Source organism: Harpegnathos saltator, unplaced genomic scaffold, assembly GCF_003227715.2.
Source record: "Harpegnathos saltator strain DR-91 unplaced genomic scaffold, Hsal_v8.6 scaffold328, whole genome shotgun sequence".
NCBI lineage: Eukaryota > Metazoa > Arthropoda > Insecta > Hymenoptera > Formicidae > Harpegnathos > Harpegnathos saltator.
This window is the reverse complement of record NW_020230126.1, coordinates 474891-493818: the sequence shown is the minus strand read 5'-3', so window position 1 is coordinate 493818 and position 18928 is coordinate 474891. Positions and strand designations below refer to the sequence as shown.

General features: G+C 45.7%; 1 protein-coding gene across 1 annotated transcript; it reads left to right on the top strand.

Annotated features, from left to right (window-relative positions):
* Positions 1-601: 601 nt before the first annotated feature.
* Positions 602-17718, top strand: RanBPM (Ran-binding protein M). Its single transcript, XM_011144717.3, has 8 exons — positions 602-903; positions 11524-11879; positions 12756-12943; positions 14129-14241; positions 14548-14982; positions 15163-15504; positions 15828-16011; positions 16614-17718. The coding sequence occupies exons 1-7, from the start codon at positions 696-698 to the stop codon at positions 15959-15961; spliced, it is 1776 nt and encodes a 591-aa protein (XP_011143019.1). The 5' UTR covers positions 602-695; the 3' UTR covers positions 15962-16011; positions 16614-17718.
* The last annotated feature ends 1210 nt before the right edge of the window (positions 17719-18928 follow it).

The window sequence follows — 18928 nt, the reverse complement described above, 5'->3', positions numbered from 1 at the left end:
CAACAACAACAATACTAATAATAATTTTTTCTAATTTGTAAATTTTAGATTTAGGGATATAGCGGCACCAAATACGTTATAACCTTCACAAATACAAATACAAATACAAACACAAATACAAATGATCACAATTATCAAGTAGCATATTGTGTCACTAACATGATTATAACATCCTAACGATTAAAGCTATTGGTTGATAAGGTCGTGCCTATTTAGACCAATCAGATTGGTCCGCTTACTAGACCAATCAAATAGATCATTTTGACATTTCGAAACATTTGTAATCCCAAAGCCCTGGCCTTAAACGGATCTTTTATGTAATGTAAAGATAATCTTATATTCTCAAAAGCACAGATCTTTCCGATTGTCCAAAGAGAATTGAAAGATAAGCTCAAAGGACCATACAGGTAAAAATTCCGACTATGAGTACTATCTACTGTTATCGGAAAGGACTGGACTTCATCAGTCCTTTTGTTATCGCCCGATGTCCCCACCCCCGTTCGTCTTCGTCGATAACGACCACGGCATTCTCATGACACATGCAAAGATGGCCTAATAGGGTGCATCGAGCGCGAGAACGGATTCTCATCTACGCAACACCCAGTCTCGGTGCAGCTACCCAAGTGCTGGGTTGCGCACGAGAGGTGCGCGACGTCATTGCGATCCAGGAGCAGACAGAGAGAGTGGGGTAGTGGATGACAATGATGGCCGCCACCAGCGATGAACGGAGTGTTATGGAGCCAACGAGGACGACTTCGGGTCCGGGGCAGCCCATAGACCGACTGAAGCTGCTCTATCCGATGGTGAACGAGGAAGAGACACCGTTACCGCGTTCCTGGAGCCCGAAGGACAAGTTCAACTACATAGGCCTGTCGCAAAACAATCTCCGCGTTCATTACAAAGGTACGTGTGCGGTAGAACACGGTGCGCGACCTCCGCGCGAGATGCGCCAACGTGCGCTCAGCGTTCGTCGGGCTTTAGCGTGTCCGTCGCATCCTGTCATCGGACCCGGGCCCGCTCCTCGTCCCGTGGCCGGGGCCGCGCCGCGATCGGGCTACTCCCGGGGCAGGGACGTAGTATCGATTGAAAATGGCAGGGCTCTTTTTCGCATGTGTCAGCGACCTAAACAAAGGAATCAGCTGATCAGTCCTGTGTGCCGCGGGGGGGTTCCGTCGCGTCGTCGTCGACACGATCGTGTCGACGACGACATCGGGATCTGGCGTCGTTCTCTCTCCTCTTTTTCCTCCTCCTCCTCCTCCTCCTCCTCCTCCTCCTCCTCCTCCTCCTCCTCCTCCTCCTCCTCCTCCTCCTCCTCTTCTTCCTCCTCACTCACTCACTCACTCTCTCTCTCTCTCTCTCTCTCTCTCTCTCTCTCTCTCTCTCTCTCTCTCTCTCTCTCTCCTTCTGTCCCTCTCCCTCTCTCTTTCTTTCAGCCGCGAGGTCAATCATTTTCGCAAAGGCGACGCGACAATTTTCAAGACGCGAGACCGTTGCAGCGATCGTCGTGTCGTGTCGTGTCGTGTCGTGCTCGTCGATCTGTTGGCGCGTGTATCGGGGAAGAAGAAACGGCAGGGGAGGGAGAGAGATCGAAAGACAGACAGAGAAAGAGAAAGAGCACGCGAGCGAGCGAGCGCGAGAGGTGGATTGCGTATGTATTTGTGTATGCGAAACTCAAAGGGAGGGAGAGAGAGATAGAGAGAGAGAGAGAGAGAGAGAGAGAGAGAGAGAGAAAGAAAGAAAGAAAGATAGCAGGAACAGAGAAAAGGAGACGGATGAAACGCGACACGGCCACGCACAATGTCAATGACAGCTGTGCGATTCGGATACGGGTCGCGGATACATGGAGAGCCGACTTCGCGCGTCGGCCCCGTCGTCGCGCGACAGGCAGTCCGATCGTCCAGCTCGCGGATGCTCGCATTGAATTTGTCCCGTTGGATTTCGTGGCGGTTCGCCGCGGATGTACCGGGTGTCCCACTTTCACCGCATCGAAACGCAGCGAGGGATACGCGGGGTGAATTCGAAGAGCGGTTCTTTTCTTCCTCTCCGGCGCGGGGAGAGCCTGAGAGGGATAATAATGGAGACTCCTCGGGGCTGAATCAAGTTTGCGCTACTTGCATAAATGGGACGGGGGCTTTTCCTCCTTCTCTTTTTTTACCTTTCTCTTCTCGTTTTTTTCTCTCCATTCTGGCCCCTTTCTCGCTCGGGAGCGTTTCGGTTGATTTGAATTGAGATCGCTGTTCTTCTCCTCGCGGGTCGAAGCTCCGTTGCTGAAATATTTCACCGGAGGGCGGACGCGATGCTCAGCCGCGAGCCATCTCGGCCCACCGCGCGACAATCCGCGGAAAATTCATCGATGACCTCGCCGAGATCTCGCGTGAAGAATGAAAACGCATCCCGCATGAATTCCATTGCGAGAGAGAGAGAGAGAGAGAGAGAGAGAGAGAGAGAGAGAGAGAGAGAGAGAGAGAGAGAGAGAGAGAAAAGTTTCGTCCCGCCGCCACTACTATTCTCATGACTTGTACGTCGTCGGGGTACGTATTTCGCTCCACGCGCATTCTCTCCTACTCTTTGCATCTTCTCGCTCCAAATATATACAGGGTGCGTGTGCGCTTTGCAGAGCTTCCGCATGTGTCGTAAAACGCACACGGCGGCTTCGACGACGACGAATACTCGGCTTGACGACGTCGGCGATACCGACCCACCGACCGCCCGGCGCATTATCTGTTCCCTTCCGTACGCACACAGACGTGGAATAAGGAAAATAAAATGTTATTTAAAACGCAAACATATACGCAGTAAGGACTTCGACCGAGCGTTCACGCTCGTCGAACGTGCCGATGCGCGAGCGGCACGGCGAACGAAAATATTATTTTCCTTTGGCGTGCAAAGAGAGAGAGAGAGAGAAAGAGAGAGAGGCAAACGCCGAAACCAGAGCGGAATAAGAAAAACAAGCGAATGGCACATTCTGTGCTTACCATTGAGCTTGCTCACAAATTTGCGCACAAACGCTATGGGCGAATGACTTCTCTTCTTCATCGAGGAATCGATTCCTCGCGAGTCGCCGGGACATCCTGTGCGCATTGATGAACGAATCGTAACAATACTGGCATCATCAGCGCGCTATTAGCGTGTGCGGAACTAACATCGTGGAATATGCTAATATAGAACGTTGAAACGCAGATTCTGCCTCACGCGAAGCGAAGCGAGCAATCGCGAGATTACGCTCGCTCGAAGAGGATGTCGTTAGATTAGATTTCTCTCCGCCGGAGAGCTCGCTAATCGTCGTCTCACTCGCGAGAACAAGAGGGAAGCAAAGACGGAGAACGGAGATTTTCCTCCTCGCGAATTTTTCTCCCGTTTGGAGGGAGGAAAGCGCGCGAAATCGAAATCGCTCGATCAATCGTTCGTTGCGTTTCTTTTTCTTTTTTTTTTTGTTTTTTGTTACAGATCGGCCGCGTGCGATGTCGTAGCTGCGTTGCGAAATCTATGCGTGCAGAATAAGAGCTGCATGCACGCGCGCGCAGACGTTCGGAATGCATAATCAGAATAATCGACGCGCCGATTGCGCGATAAATACGACAGATTTACGGGGCATCACGTTCGCGATGGCGCGATGACTGCTCTAAAATCACGTACGGTTACGAATGCAAAGTGTTAAACCGAGATGTCACGATACGCGGCAGACATGATGAGGCATAATGCACGCCGTATACACACACTCGACCCCAACTCCGACGTGCTCCGCGCGTCAATAATATCCGCTGTTCGCGAATCCTTTAATTTAACTTCGATCGTCGTCTCGGTTGTTGCACGACGTCGTAGATTCGCCATGAACTCGCCGCCGTGCCGTATTACGGCTCGCGAATATTTCGGGCTCGCTTTCGAAGATCGACGGAATTTTCACTCGTTCGGATGTATTCCGTTTGGGGCTAATTATCTACTGAAGAGAGAGAGAGAGAGAGAGAGAGAGAGAGAGAGAGAGAGAGAGAGAAAGAGAGAGGGAGAAATCGCACATTCATATCGAGATGAGTCATAAATTATGACGAAAGTGGCGGCTATATTTTCTCCTCTTCCCTTTCCTCTTTATTTTTTTCCGGTTCGTTCTTGCTCGCGTCCACAGCAAGGAAACCAATAAGGTCTTTTTTAGACTTCAAGACTTTTTTAGACAGAGACAGAAAAAAACGCCAATTTCTTTCTGACTCAACTAGACGTTGATCTATTAATTATTCATTCGTTGTTCGCTCAGACCTCCTACTTGGTCGAGCCTTTTGTCGAGCGGCTGACGGACAGCGCGCACGACTCGTGATATATTTTTCGCATTTGATAGCCAGCAATTATCTCTGTTTGATCTCAACACAAAGACGGACACGAAGTTTTAAGTCACTTATTTCTTTGTAAATATTTTAATCGCGGCTCAGTTCCCGCGACATGCATGCCACGCGTGGTGGAACGAAAGGACGTCGGATTGAGGTGTCGGTCGGTGTCCGTCTCCTCGGCTACAGAAATCTACAGTAATCTACAGTTTTGCCGTAAAATGCTATCCGTGGCACAGAGTCTCCTCTCTCGCCTCTCCTCTCGGAACCACCCGCGCGTCTGTTTACGACTTCGTTTTCGGCGCCGGCGATGAGGCGAGCGCACGTGGCTTCTCGGTGCGAGCGGCTTAAGAGCGCCTGCGAAAACGGAAGGCCGCCCGCGATAGCCCGCATCTACCGTTAACCCTTAACTGTTCTTGTTTTCCTTGCACTCCTCGCACGCTCTTTACACGCTTATACATGCGCGTCGTGACCGCGGCCCGGCCGGACGTCATGCGGATTTCATCGCATCCTTTCGCGGCGCGAGTCTCCCTCGCCACTCGGAAATTCACATTCGCTCTCCAAGGTAAATAAACAAAGCCAGTCGTGATCTTCGATCGGCGACCAGCAGCTCCGGCATGCGAATGGGCTCTCCTCCAGCCTTCGCGCGCGTTTTTCTTCTTGTTTTCCTATGGGGGATCATTGAAGCTGGGTTTCGGGCGATTCTTCATCTTCTCGGGAGATGTCTTGAAATATGTCTCGAGTGAGGCTTCTGAAACAAGTCGATCGTGAAGATAGTCTGCCGATTCGCGATCGCAGCGAGACTTGCGTGTTTCGCTTGAGCTTGAAGCGGATTCTGAATCCACCAGTGAATGTTTCAATCACTGAATGATGAATTTTTCCTGCGACGATGGAATGCATCTCGGGCTCGCTCTTCAATTTCGAGAATATTCGCCCGACGATTCGGGATAAAGAATTCATCCGGTGCGAATGAAAAGTCCGTCGAATTCGAGTGCGAGACGGAAGGACTGTCACTCTGCTCTCTCCACCGCTGTTCCGCTGTGTCACTTGATCGCGAAATCGGGACAGGGAGAGGACATTTCCCGAGGCTATCGAAAATCGACTTGATTTTATATATTTTATATACGTCCGCGCGTACACATTTGATATCCATTACCGTCACGCTCCGTTACCGTAATCGTTTAAAACACGCGCATCCCGCCAACCAGGCTTTTAAAAGCCTTTTATTACGTTACACGTACACGCGCGTTACACATATCCTGATGCAATAAAGCGATATCGCGCGCGTTGCGCGCGTCACGTCACGGCTGATATTGAGTTACAAAAGTTCTCCGCGCGCGCATAACGTTATTCTCGCAAACGGGAATATACAATTCCTGTAACGACCCAATAAAACAGTTAGCTCTGCAAGTGAGCCAACGCGCCCGGACGAGACGCCCGGACGCGCGGCGGATACGCAGATATGTGCGCGTCACGTAGTAGCTGTAAGGACGAGACGCGCGCGCCTCTCGTACATAGAAACTCATAGATCACAGATCGCGAATAAGCCTGTGTAATATCGCACCGATGTGGCGCGCGCGGTGACCCAATGGCCTACTTCCACCCGCGCCTGTCTGCGGGACAATTTGTACCTTTGACTTCGCGGGAGGGTGTGGGAGGCAGGCTCCGCGTCAAAATCGGCCAGACTCTCTGGAATCAATGTCCCTCTCTGGCCAAAGTGTCTCGTCGTGGGACTTCGCAGCGAGGAAAACGCCTGCAGCTCGCGCCTGCCTATAGCGCGATATTCCGTTACATAAACGGCTCGATCGGCCGCATTAGCGTTTTCCACATTCGCGCCCGCTCGCGAAAGTCGCGAGCTCCTGAAGCGCGCGCGCGCATTGTTTATCGCACATCGCGCTACGTGGGTATCACCGACCGCCACGATGCGTTTGTGCACGCACCGAAAATACATTTCTGCTCGCGCCGTTCCTCCTCCGTGCGAGCGGGCGAGCGACGCTTCGCGCTCGAACGCAGCCAGCCACTCCATTCGTAATGACATTTGACGTTCTTTAGATCGCGCTTTTCCGCTTGGTATAACGTATGCGGTAACGACACTCCCGAGGGGGGAATCGATATTTCGCATCGTCTAAGGCACGTAAGCGTATCTCTCGCAGGAGGTGACCACAGTTCTTAGCTTACCCCGGTATCTCGGATATGAGCTGTGCGCCAGCCAACTTCGCCAAAGCCAGCTCTCTCTCTCTCTCTCTCTCTCTCTCTCTCTCTCTCTCTCCAGTTATCGCGTTCTAGCCAGAGGAAACCGCGGATGCGTGAGATCCGTTCAGATTGAATAAAGTCAGGCTCTGTTGATATTCAATCGATACGCGAAAGAGCGCGTGGCCGATGGAGACTTGCGTGCGGGAGTGGAAGCGCGATAAATGATAAACTGCGAGTATTACACCCAAAAAGAGTATTCTGTTTATAAAGTGATTTTTCCCACAGCCTCATATTATAAGCGAAGCCTTCTACAGGAAGAGCCTTCCTCTTTCGATAAAGCGATCGAAATAAACCATTCATCTAAAATTTATTGGGTGTTTTTCTAACTGTTTTCCTCTTATTTCAAAGAGGATTTCCTCTTGTATCAATTAATTTTCCTCTTATATCAATGTGTTGAATATGTTGATTTGAATGTTCGCTTCAACGGTCAAAAGAGACGTGAAAAATAACATGTCGCTGTGAAGTGTCATGTATGATTGGTTAAACGCAACGCTATACCTGCGCGAGAAGAAAGACGCAGCAGGAGGTAATAACGGAACGGTATGATGAGGAAAAACATGTTACGATTTTGAGCCCCCGTTTGCCGGCGTTTTTTTCCCTTTCATCTACTTACACAGAGACATTCTGTCTATGCATGTGACGATCGTCGTCACATTTATTTTATAGACAACGTCTAGAACAAAGAAGAAAAGAAGAGAGATTGTTATCCAATTTGTGTTGTTTTTCTCAGTTGTTTCGTTACGAACGAAGTTGAAGAATTTTTGGAGATCAACTTGAAAATATACTGGCCCATATTTCAGCGTAAGTACATACATATATAAGAAAACCCTCTAAAATTTTAATTCCGTTTATTCTGAAATTACTTTGTTTTTTGGGGGGGGGGTGGACATTGTCTAGAGCAAGGGAAAGAAAAAGAGATCGTTATTCAATTTGTGTTTTTTTCTCTTTCAGTTGTTTCGTCACAAACGAAATTGAAGAATTTTTGGAGAAGATCAACTTGAAGATATACTGGCCTGTATTTCAGTACAAGTACTAGGTGCGCAACTAAGTTTCCGGGTTTCACACATGGATGGCGCTAACGACACATGTAGTCGACATACATGTCTGAAGTTGTGTTTTTTTATAGCTTGGGCATCTGTTAACAATAATCAGTCGTAATACCAATACATATCGCGGCGCAAAAATATTTTTTCTAACAACGAACATGTCGAGTTTTGTGCCAAATAAATAGCATTTGCGGGAAGCTTGCATTTGCTTTTCTGCTTCAACTTGAAAAAAAGTGCAGCTGAAGCACTTCGTTTGCTTGAGGAGGCCTACGGCGAACATGCACCATCGAAAACTACCTGTGAAGATTGGTTTAAACGCTTCAGAAGAGGCGATTTCGACACTGAGGACAAGGAGCGCTCCGGAAGACCAAAAACAATTGAGGACGCCGATCTGCAAGCGTTATTGGATGAAGATGATACGCAAACACAAGATCAACTTGCGGAGGCATTAAACATGACTCGCCAAGGTATTTCCAAACGTTTACATGCCATGGGAAAAATTCAAAAGGAAGGAATATGGGTGCCGCATGAGTTGACTGAGACAGACGGAAAATCGAAGAGCCACTTCCAAAATTTTGCTTTTGCGGCATGAAAGAAAGAGTTTCCTGCATCGAATTGTTACTGGCGATGAGAAGTGGATATATTTCGAGAATCCCAAACGCAAAAAATCGTAGTTTTCACCTGGCGAAGCATCAACATCGACGGCACGGCCAAATCGCTTCGGAAAGAAGACAATGCTCTGCGTTTGGTGGGACCAGAAAGGAATCGTGTACTATGAGCTGCTGAATGAGCGGGCGAAACTGTCAATGGGCATCGCTACCGACAACAACTGATCAATTTGAACCATGCATTGCTCGAAAAACGGCCAGAATGGGACACGAGACACGAACGAGTGATATTGCAGCACAACAACGCTCCGTGCCATCGTACTTCCATCGTCCATCGTCCAGGACACCATCAAAATGCTGAAATGGGATCTGCTACCGCACCCGCCGTATTCGCCAGACCTGGCCCCTTCCGATTATCACTTGTTCCGGTCGATGGCGCATAGCTTGGCTGAGCAACATTTGGCCAATTTCGAAGAAGTGCAAAATTGTTTGGATGAATGGTTTCGGTCCAAAGACGCGTCGTTTTATCGTCGCGGTATTCATGTATTGCCAGAGAGATGGCAAAAATGTGTAGCTAACGAGGGACGATAATTTGAATAAACCATTTTTTGTATTTTTCTTGAAATTTTCCATTTTTCATTGATCAAAAAAACCCGGAAACTTTGTTGCGCACCTAGTATACAGGGTGCACGATTTATCTGAAGACATTGAAATATCTCGAGAACTATGCATTGGATAAAAAAAAGTGATTAATGAAAGTTGTTAGTCTAGAAGGGGGACATCCAATGATACCAAACTCGACCTCCCACCCCACCCCCTGGGGGTGGGGGTTGGGGGCAACTTTGAAATCTTAAATGGAAACCCCCATTTTTCATTGCAGATACGGATTCTACGCCACAAAATACGTAAATTTTGTCCGAAACTTTTTTTTTGATTCGTGATAGATGGCGCTGTAATCGCAAAAAATTATATTTTCCGCAATTCTCCAGAAATGATCATTGGATTGAAAAATAAAAAATACCTGTTCAATATTTTTAAAGAACATAATAAAAGTTATTCCCCCCCCATCCTCTCGAGGTATGGTGGGTGATAACGTTCAAATCTCAAATGGGGACCTACATTTTTCATTGCAGAATTAGATTGTACGTGAAATTTTTATTGAAACAATTTTTTTCATTCGTGATAGATAGCGTTGAATTTTTCCGAGAAACTACTTTTAGCGTTACACAGGAACAACGACGCGGACGTAGTAGTTTTGTTCCCTTCAGGTGCTTTTTTAATGTGAGTCCCCTTGCCTCTCACAGATCGGGGTGCTTTTTTAACGTGAGTCCCCTTGCCTCTCACTGTTCAATTAATTAGAGTAAGTGTTCGAAATTTTTACCTTCAACTTTAATACACTTATTGATCCTTTTTTCAAATGACTGTACACAGGATAGAAGCATATCTGCGGGAGTTTCAGCGCAAGCGTTTCTTATGCGTTCTACCATGTTTTCACGAGTTGTTGGCACTTGTTGATAAACCTTATCTTTTAGGTTAGGTTGATAAACCTTATCTTTTTAATAACTTTTATTATGTTCTTTAAAAATATTGAACAGGTATTTTTTATTTCTCAATCCAATGATCATTTCTGGAGAATTACGGAAAATATAATTTTTTGCGATTACAGCGCCATCTATCACGAATCAAAAAAAAAGTTCCGGACAAAATTTACGTATTTTGTAGCGTAGAATCCGTATCTGCAATAAAAAATGGGGATTCCCATTTAAGATTTCAAAATTGCCCCCAACCCCCACCCCCAGGGGATGGGGTGGGAGGTCGAGTTTGGTATCATTGGATGTCCCCCTTCGAGACTAACAACTTTTATTAACCACTTTTTTTATCCAATGCATAGTTCTCGAGATATTTCAATGTCTTCAGATAAATCGTGCGCCCTGTATATAAGTACAAGTATATCCATTTATCACATCGTATTGCACACTACATTAAGTACCATTTAGAGTACTTATTGTATATTATTTGTATAACTAGTAAGAATAAATAATATTGAGCTGAGGATTGAGCTGAGTGTTCCAATTAGCGGTCGTTTAGAGGGTTTCAATCGTGTGACATTTTCTTCTGGTCTTTCTATGAAGATATTTTAGTTTGCAATGTTTCCTCAGATATGACTGAAGTATAGAGACGTGCGAATCAAGAATTTTTATGTCGAATCGAATCGAATCGAATCTCATTTTTTAAATTCGAATTCGAATCGAATCGAATGAAATCGAATCATTAAAAAATTTAACATGACTATTAAATATGCAAATAATAATGGAAGATTTTAATATGAAAGGGAATATTGATATTATAATATCATCTTAAAGTAAAATATATATTTAAATATTTAAAGTAATTTATAATTAAGTTATTAATTATAAGTTAAGTTAATTACAAGTTAAGGGCTCAAACATACAGGCCCAGATGGCCCGTTTTGTAGCTGATGTACGCAAACGATAATGTATTTGATTCCTACTCGAATTATTCGGATTCGAAATTTTCGAATTATTCGGACTCGAATCATAGGAATTCGGATTCGAATCGAATCGAATTACATTAGATTCGATTCGATCCGATTCGAATTCAAATAATTCGCACATCTCTACTGAAGTACGATTTAGCGACATGACAATTTAGTTTCGAAGTTAGACGGATCTGGCAAGTTGACGTCCGATATCAACTTCTTTCATCGATTAAATGCTTAAAATAAGCATGAGCCCGTATGGGCTGAGAAAAAACGAATACGATTATTAGAAATTGGTACAAACCACAGCAATCTAGAGCGAAGCCGCGGAGACAACTAGCGCTGTTCTGCGTTGCAGAAGGTAGAAGAGTAAATAATTCCAGCGTGTAACTATCCTCCGTTGAACTTTCTCCGTGCCCATCCCTCTAACACACATTCTCTACGTATACGTTCTTTAGCTTATAGCTTTGATAAGCGCGCGCGTGATTCGGCCGGGCTGGCTGATAAAAGGGCAGATGTGAAAGAGACAGAAGGCAAGACGTATGCGCGCGCGCTCTCGCACGCATGGCATTTGTCCTTGCGTTTCCGAGCCGCACGATGACCTTGTTTTTAATCTCAAGGCACAGATTACGTCCCACGCGAGTGCATCTCTCTATTTTTAACGCGTTTCTACTCGCGACTACGAAACTTTCGCACCTATCGTGTACATGCAACAAGCACAGAGCGCGCAGCGGTATTTAGCCGCCGCCGGTTATTAGCCGATATCGGTCATAAATGTGAGCGAGCCTTCTCTTTTTCCTCAGGTTACGGTAAAACTCACAAAGACGCTGCCAGTGTTCGCACAACACACTCCATACCAGCAGCCTGCGGCCTGTACTACTTCGAGGTGAAGATCGTGAGCAAAGGACGCGATGGCTATATGGGGATTGGTCTCTCGGCGCATGGTGTCAATGTGAACAGGTTGCCAGGGTGGGACAAACACTCGTATGGTTATCACGGCGATGATGGTCACAGCTTCTGCTCGTCTGGCACGGGCCAACCTTACGGGCCGACGTTTACTACCGGCGATGTGATCGGTTGTGGTGTCAATTTGGTCGACAACACTGCATTCTACACGAAGAATGGTCACCACTTGGGTATCGCCTTCACGGACCTTCCTGTAAGCCACTCAGTCGCATCGATAAGGCCGAAGGCCTTATGCGACATGCGGGCGGAACATGCGGTACCTAATGTCACCCTTCCCGTGCGTTCTCGTGCGAGGCAAAGAGAATTGATTTGTTGTTTCTTACCTGTTATATACCTCGAAGGAGAGATCCGTCGATGTCCGTTTCAGGGCCCTTTAAAACAGTTCCATTCCGAACGCGCGAATCGTCAACTCTGCACGTTGACGTTGTCGTTGTGAGCTCTATGTCCTCGACGCCATTTTAAGATTAGCTTATTAAATATTTTAATACGCTAATTAATTATATTTATTATACAGCTAAACTCACGTTGGAAAAGAATTACGAGATTTGCATCATCAGGAGACCCGAAAAGTACATCACTGATGCCTTCTCCCATCAGGTCGTCGTCGAGACAAAACAAATCGAAACAAATCAAAATAATATCAATGATAATTTTTACGATTTTCGATCTGTTTTCGGCACGAAATCGCGATTTGAATTTCGCAATAATGGCTGGGCGAAACGAACGGACGTAATCGCTTTTGATGCAAATGAGTTGGCTCGTAGTTGGCACGTATGAAATAACGAGAATTCTTCTTAATTTCACGCCAGCTACGAGATAACTCGTATTTGACGGTCAATCTGTCAAATCTGATCGCTCAGTCACTACTGGGGCCAAATGTTGTGCCTCGGTTCGGAGAATGTTTGCATTTTGGTATGTCCGCAAGTCGTAATTATTCACATTGAAGTAAATGAAGACGCCAAATGTGAATGATTTATTTCCGGTATTTGTAAGATATCTAGACTTGAGATGTTTATCGTACATATGTTCATGGCAGCAAATGAAGTCTCACTCGAACTTACTTCCGCAGCCCAATCTGTATCCGACGGTCGGTCTGCAGACTCCTGGTGAAGTTGTAGATGCTAATTTTGGGCAAGCACCATTCGTCTTTGACATTGGAGACATGATCAACGAACTGCGTGTCCGAACGAGATTACAAATCATAAACTATCCTACACCGGAACACGGTCAGGGCCAGTGGCAAGAAGTTCTTCACAAGTACGTATCCACGCGGCTGGTAGTAGTATGCGCGAATGGTGGAGAGATCGAGCTGCGATACGACAGGTAGTGGCTTTAACAGATCGCGCGAACACGTAGCTAAGTGTGCAGTCAAGTAAGCGTGAAGTAACGTAAAAAGAGCGACTCTTTATGAACCGTTGGGAACAGCATCGAAGAGCAGAACGGGATCTCGTGTCACTACAAACAATGATTACGAGATTTCGTGCATGAGCTCGCGCGATTTGAATCTCGTTGAAGTTCTCGCATGGGTTAAATTGTTTCGTGAAGATATCATTCGGCGATCGGTAAACTGCGTTGACTCTTGTAGGCTTTGTGGTTATCTTATTGCTTGAAACTTTCGTACGCCCGCGAATGAAATAAATGCAGACCTCGACTCTGTACAATCGTCTGACTTGCGGTCATTTTATACGGAACTCGCGATACTCATGGCGCGACACATACGACTATAAAATATTCCAAAACTTACATGTCAATTTACAATGATTGTTGCAATCAATCACGAAACGTGCGACGGTTTCTTCGGTGCTTCTTCTCACTCCCAATGCTCGTCGACGTCTCGTAAAGCCGTTCCTTTTCACGACGCTTCGTATGTGGCATCGTGTTTTCGTTATCTATCAGACTCGCTATCAATCGTCTTGCAACTCGACTCACCGTACAGTTCCCCTGTCAGAAAGTGAGACGGATGCATGACTCTCTCCCTGATGCACTGTTCGCAAGCCGAGCTCTCTCCCTCCCCTCCCCTCCCCTCCCCTCCCTCCCCCCTCTCTCTCTCTCTCTTTCGTGATCACTTTTCTTCCCTCTTCGTTTATCGTTATCGTTTGTTATGAGAGACATCTTCGTAACTCTTTCGATCTCACCGATCCTTTTGGCCTTCCTGAGAATCTGCAACATAAATATGCGTTGTTCTATGTAAAACAAGTCTATATAAAATAAATTTAATGCAACGGTAAAACAAAACAAATGATGACAAAACAACGGTATGACAAAACAAATTCTAAATTTAACATGGGACATGTATAATGTCTCCAAGAGATCGAAAGGCCTAAGCGCTCATGCACAAATGGAAGAAGTTAGTATGGAAAGGCATTCGCTTGAATTATGTATAATGAATATTCCTCATGTATCCCTCGAGAGTAACGAATAACGAGAATACGAATTCGATAGAATGGTGTCCACTTATCTTGTCCATCATGGGTATTGCGCCACCGCTGAAGCGTTCGCTAACAGCACAGGGCAAGTGTTTGAGGAGGATTACAACTCCATCAAAAATCGACAGAGTAAGCTTTAACGCGATCTGCTTCTTTCACTAAGAGCGCCGGGAGAATGATTACAGTGTCACGAAGTCGCTAGTCGCAATGCTTCAGTGGCACGACTATCCTAATTGAGTAAGAATCTGAAGAATCTCAAGACTCTTCGTCTTACATTATACTTTTCTTTTGCCTCACCTTATACATTATTCGTACATTACATTGTACGAAATCACATGACACGACAGAACAAAATGGATCAAATCCGGCGCTGATTAGTGAGCTCACACGCTCTTATCCCCCTGCCCCTGCTAATGGCTTGATGATGATTCGCAGGGATCTTAAAGCTGGTACTTGCCGGACGAATGGGTGAAGCGATAGAATTAACTAGTCGATTATATCCCGGACTTCTCGATAGGGATCCGAATCTATTATTCGCGCTGAAATGCCGTCAGTTCGTTGAAATGGTGAACGGCAGTGACTCGGAAGTCTGTCAGAGCGGCAACGGTGTTAATCAAACGAGCGTAATACAGTCGACCAAAGCGTACGCGAAATCCTCGATGAATAGTAATGTGGAAGAGATGAATATCAGTAACACGATGAACGGCAATAGTGGCCAGCAGTTCGTCAACGGTCAAATAGAGGATGACGTTGACATGGAAGAGAGCGCTGTCAGTGTCGTCAATGGTGTCAAGAGCAGCAACGGTTATCAGAACAGCAACGCGAATTCGAACGGGTACAAGTGTCAAAACGGAGAGGATGTAGATATGGGTGAGATATTTTGATATAATTCTTGTCGCTTTTCCCTTAACAGTTTACACGAATATATGGATAATTACAGATGTAGTCGTGAATGATATGCTTATAAGCTAGATATCTCGAGACCAGTCGAGACAAACTTTTTGCGAGCAATCTGTAGTTCTCAAGAGAGGCGATTGTTGTTGTTTGCAGAAGAAATCGATAGTGCCAATCAAAGCAACCAGCAGCAACAGCAGCAGCAAAATGGCGACTGCAGCATCAGCACCGATAATACGACAAATAAAAGTAACAAAAAGCAATTGTGCGGCGGGAACAAGCAGGCGATCGAGAAGATGTTGGAGTTTGGTAGACAATTGTACTCGCAATCAATACACCTGAGGCAGCAGCACGGGAAGAACGAGAGCAATAAGAAGATGCTGCAGGACGCGTTCAGTCTCTTAGCATACGCCAATCCATGGAATTCGCCGGTCGGCTGGCAGCTTGATCCGCAGCAAAGAGAGACAGTCTGTGCAAGGCTGAATTCAGCTATATTGGGTGAGAATATAATAGTGATACAGAGACATAAAAAGAAACGCATACTTTTTTAAAACGATGCAAGCGTTCTATGTTTCTCTTACGAGAAAAATCCCGTAATAATTTTTTAGTAAAATTGATTTGAGCGATCGTATGATATAATTTTACTATGAGATCTTTTTCTTTTCGTTTCTCTTTATCTTATCTCGCGTTTCAACAACCATACGTATTTGAATCTGACTCCTCAGCAACTTGGTCTCGGAGAATGATTCACACTGATCATTCATTGTCACCGAGAGACGATCCCGATTGTCATTCTGATCACGATTGTTATCGATCAACAGAATCCAGCAATCTTCCGCGTCGACCTCCGTTGGAAGTTGCTGCATCTCATGCAAGGGAGCTTGTTCGATTGATGTCTAGCGCCGGACTGGGAGCATGCGGCTTCGCAGTAGTAGATAATATTATCCAATATTGACGGTGCCTACCTCTGCTACCACGTCCGCCTCTTTTGCCAGCGCGAGTTTGGTGAGTTGGATCTGTTCCGTACTCACGAGAGCAAGATCGCAGAGTTGGGATCGCTCAGAATCAGCCCGCCGGGAGACGCGCATTCGCATCGTAATTTATGCCCGTCAAGAACGTCGCGTGTGATCCATGCCCGATACCCGAGAATCCAATCTTAAACTTCGAGGCGGACAAGAAGCGACGCGCCTTTTATATTTACGGATATAATGAACCTCGCGTCAGATTCCCAAGGAACACGCGAACGTGCCGGCGTGGCTAATCGTTCTCAGAGAAACGATTATCTAGAATAAACTGTTTAAGAGGTGAACTTTTCTCCTAGATAAAAATAACGCGGACATGTTTCTTTCTTTCTTATCTAGGTATGAAAGCTCCGTACAAAGAAAGAGTAAGGTAGGAAGTGCATCAGCGCGCACCGCCTTAAAGGTCGCTTCTTCGGTCGCGATTCGATTGTGTTTTACTGGCTGCGTTCACGAGCCGTACCTCTCTCTCTCTTTGTTTGCCTGTCTCTTCTCTTTTTGTTCTCACCTGTCTCTTTGCATCTCGCATTTAGATCCGCATGCAAACGCGCGTGTGGCGCAGTTGAACTGAATAAGTGAATTTTGTAGGATGCGGAGGCGGAACGTGGAGCAGATTATTCTGTTAACGCAGCAACATCGCGATGTCGCGTGCCTCTTCAGCTAGAGCAGCCGGACTTCATCGGTGCCTTGGCTCGATCTCACACCACAGACACGACACAAGGTGAACGCTCAGACCTGCCAACCAAAATGACACCTCATGAATTTTTAGCTTAAATCGGAAGGACGGTCACTTTGGATTACGCCGACCAAGAGCGAGAAAAAAACGGCAGTTGATGCTGATCCTCCGTTCCCGGCGGCCGGTCGTTGCGCGATCACGGCCGGCCACAACCGCGTTTTTTGACATGTTGTGACTTTGTATCATTTTCTGAAAAGCCCCTTTACTTTTTCCCACTTTTTACTTTCTTTTCTTTTATATAGACGTCAGCTTGCCTTTGTTTTGCGATCCTCTCGAGGGATGTAAATTCGCGGTTAACGGCGCGTTACCCGGAAATGCGCGCTGTATGGTTTATTTGGTAGCATATGTACCCACCATTCATGCCGTCGTTAAAATTGGTAAGCTGCGACTGTGCAATACACGACACGAGAAATGAGAGTACCGTTGTCGGTGATAAATCGTATGAATGTATGTAGTCAAAGTCAATTTGCGTCAGCGGTGTTTCGCTGTGCCGATGAAGGAGAAGAAGAGAGAGAGAGAAAGAGAGAGAGAGAGAGAGAGAGAGAGAGAGAGAGAGAGAGAGAGAGAGAGAGAGAGCGTCATTCTTATGGTCATATCGGTGGCACTCTCGTGTGCTCTACGTGTAACGCACTAGGGTAACGCGTAAAATCAAATTTAGTTGCATTTAAAATGCGAGAGTTATGTCAGGGTGTTGTCACATATGAGAAGAACGAAGAATCGATCGAACACGCACCGCTTTCAGGTGTAGCCAAATTCGTTGATGGTCCACCGTTATGGAGGGGATAACAAATGACGTGTATATATACATAATAATAATAATAACGATAATAATAATGTGTTTCGTTCGCTTCGGAGAAATTGATCGCACGAGCCGAGACTGATCTCTTCCGTGTAAAATTCACGCAACTTTACTCGAAAGAATCGGTATCAAAATTTTCACGCGCAGTGCAAACGATAGAATATCCCATTTCTTTTCCTCTTGCTCCGACATCGTTTCTGATCACTCTCGATCCTTTGTACTCCCGATTTTTCGTGATTGTTCTGGGAGCGGCGGACGCATGTTCATTTTAGAGATGGACGAGATCTTACGTTTATATAAATAGTTGCGAGAAACAAAACAAAAAAAAAACAAGAAACAAAAACTTAACTAAGAACGATCTTGTACTCTATACTAAGTAATTGTTTTTTATATGCGACATAGTATATTATTATATTATATATTATTAAAGGAGAAAAGAAATCACAAACCAGAAAATCGTATGCAGCTAGGCGTAAGCGTGCGTTTAAATACAATAATTTACTATATATACAAAGAAGAAGAAAAGAGAGAGAGAGAGAGAGAGAGAGAGAAGGAGAAGAAAAGAAGAAAAGAAGAAGAAGAAAAAGAAGAAGAAGAAGAAGAAGAAGAAGAAGAAGGAATATAATAAAATATTAATTAAAGATAGAATTACTCGAATTAAATGATTTTTAGTGTTATTGTTTTATGTACTATAGATAGAGCTATATGATAATGAATATGTGCGAATACAGCAATGATTTGGCCAAGTGGGTTTTTTATAAGTCATTTTGTTTTTTCGTCGCGCATGTTGTTGGTTGTTATCGCGAGTATCCCTGCCAGGACGTGTTTGTTGGTTCTCAATCTACGACCTATTGTGTGTACACAGGCCGATCGAAGCTGATTTTCGGAAGAGAAGAGTGACTAGTTATTGTTACACTTCGATTTGTTAGAGTTACGCGACCGGCGGCAAATCGATCTCCTCGCCCCCTGCTCCCCGCCGCTGCACTCTGCCCGGATTCTGCTCCCCCCTTCTTCGTGAGCATTCTTGTATCGGACCAGTTCAATTCACCGGCTTTCCATCGACGACGTACGACGGTTTAGCGGTGACATCGAAACGCACTCACTCGAGTGGCAACTTCGTCGTCGGCGTTTGTTCTTGCGTCCTTCGTCCGTGCCCATCCAGTCGCGTTGATTCCCGAATGTGTCGTTTTGCCCTATACCTGCCTGCTAAGTCTTTCGAGCATACTTTCGAAGTGGATATTTTAAGTAATAAAGATACATTGTAATGTGCCTACCTAACGTAACTTCATTTGTCGTTCTCGCCGGATTGGCGCCCGCGCCGAGCGTACGACGGGATATGACACGCGCGTCCAAGGGTGACTTTCACGA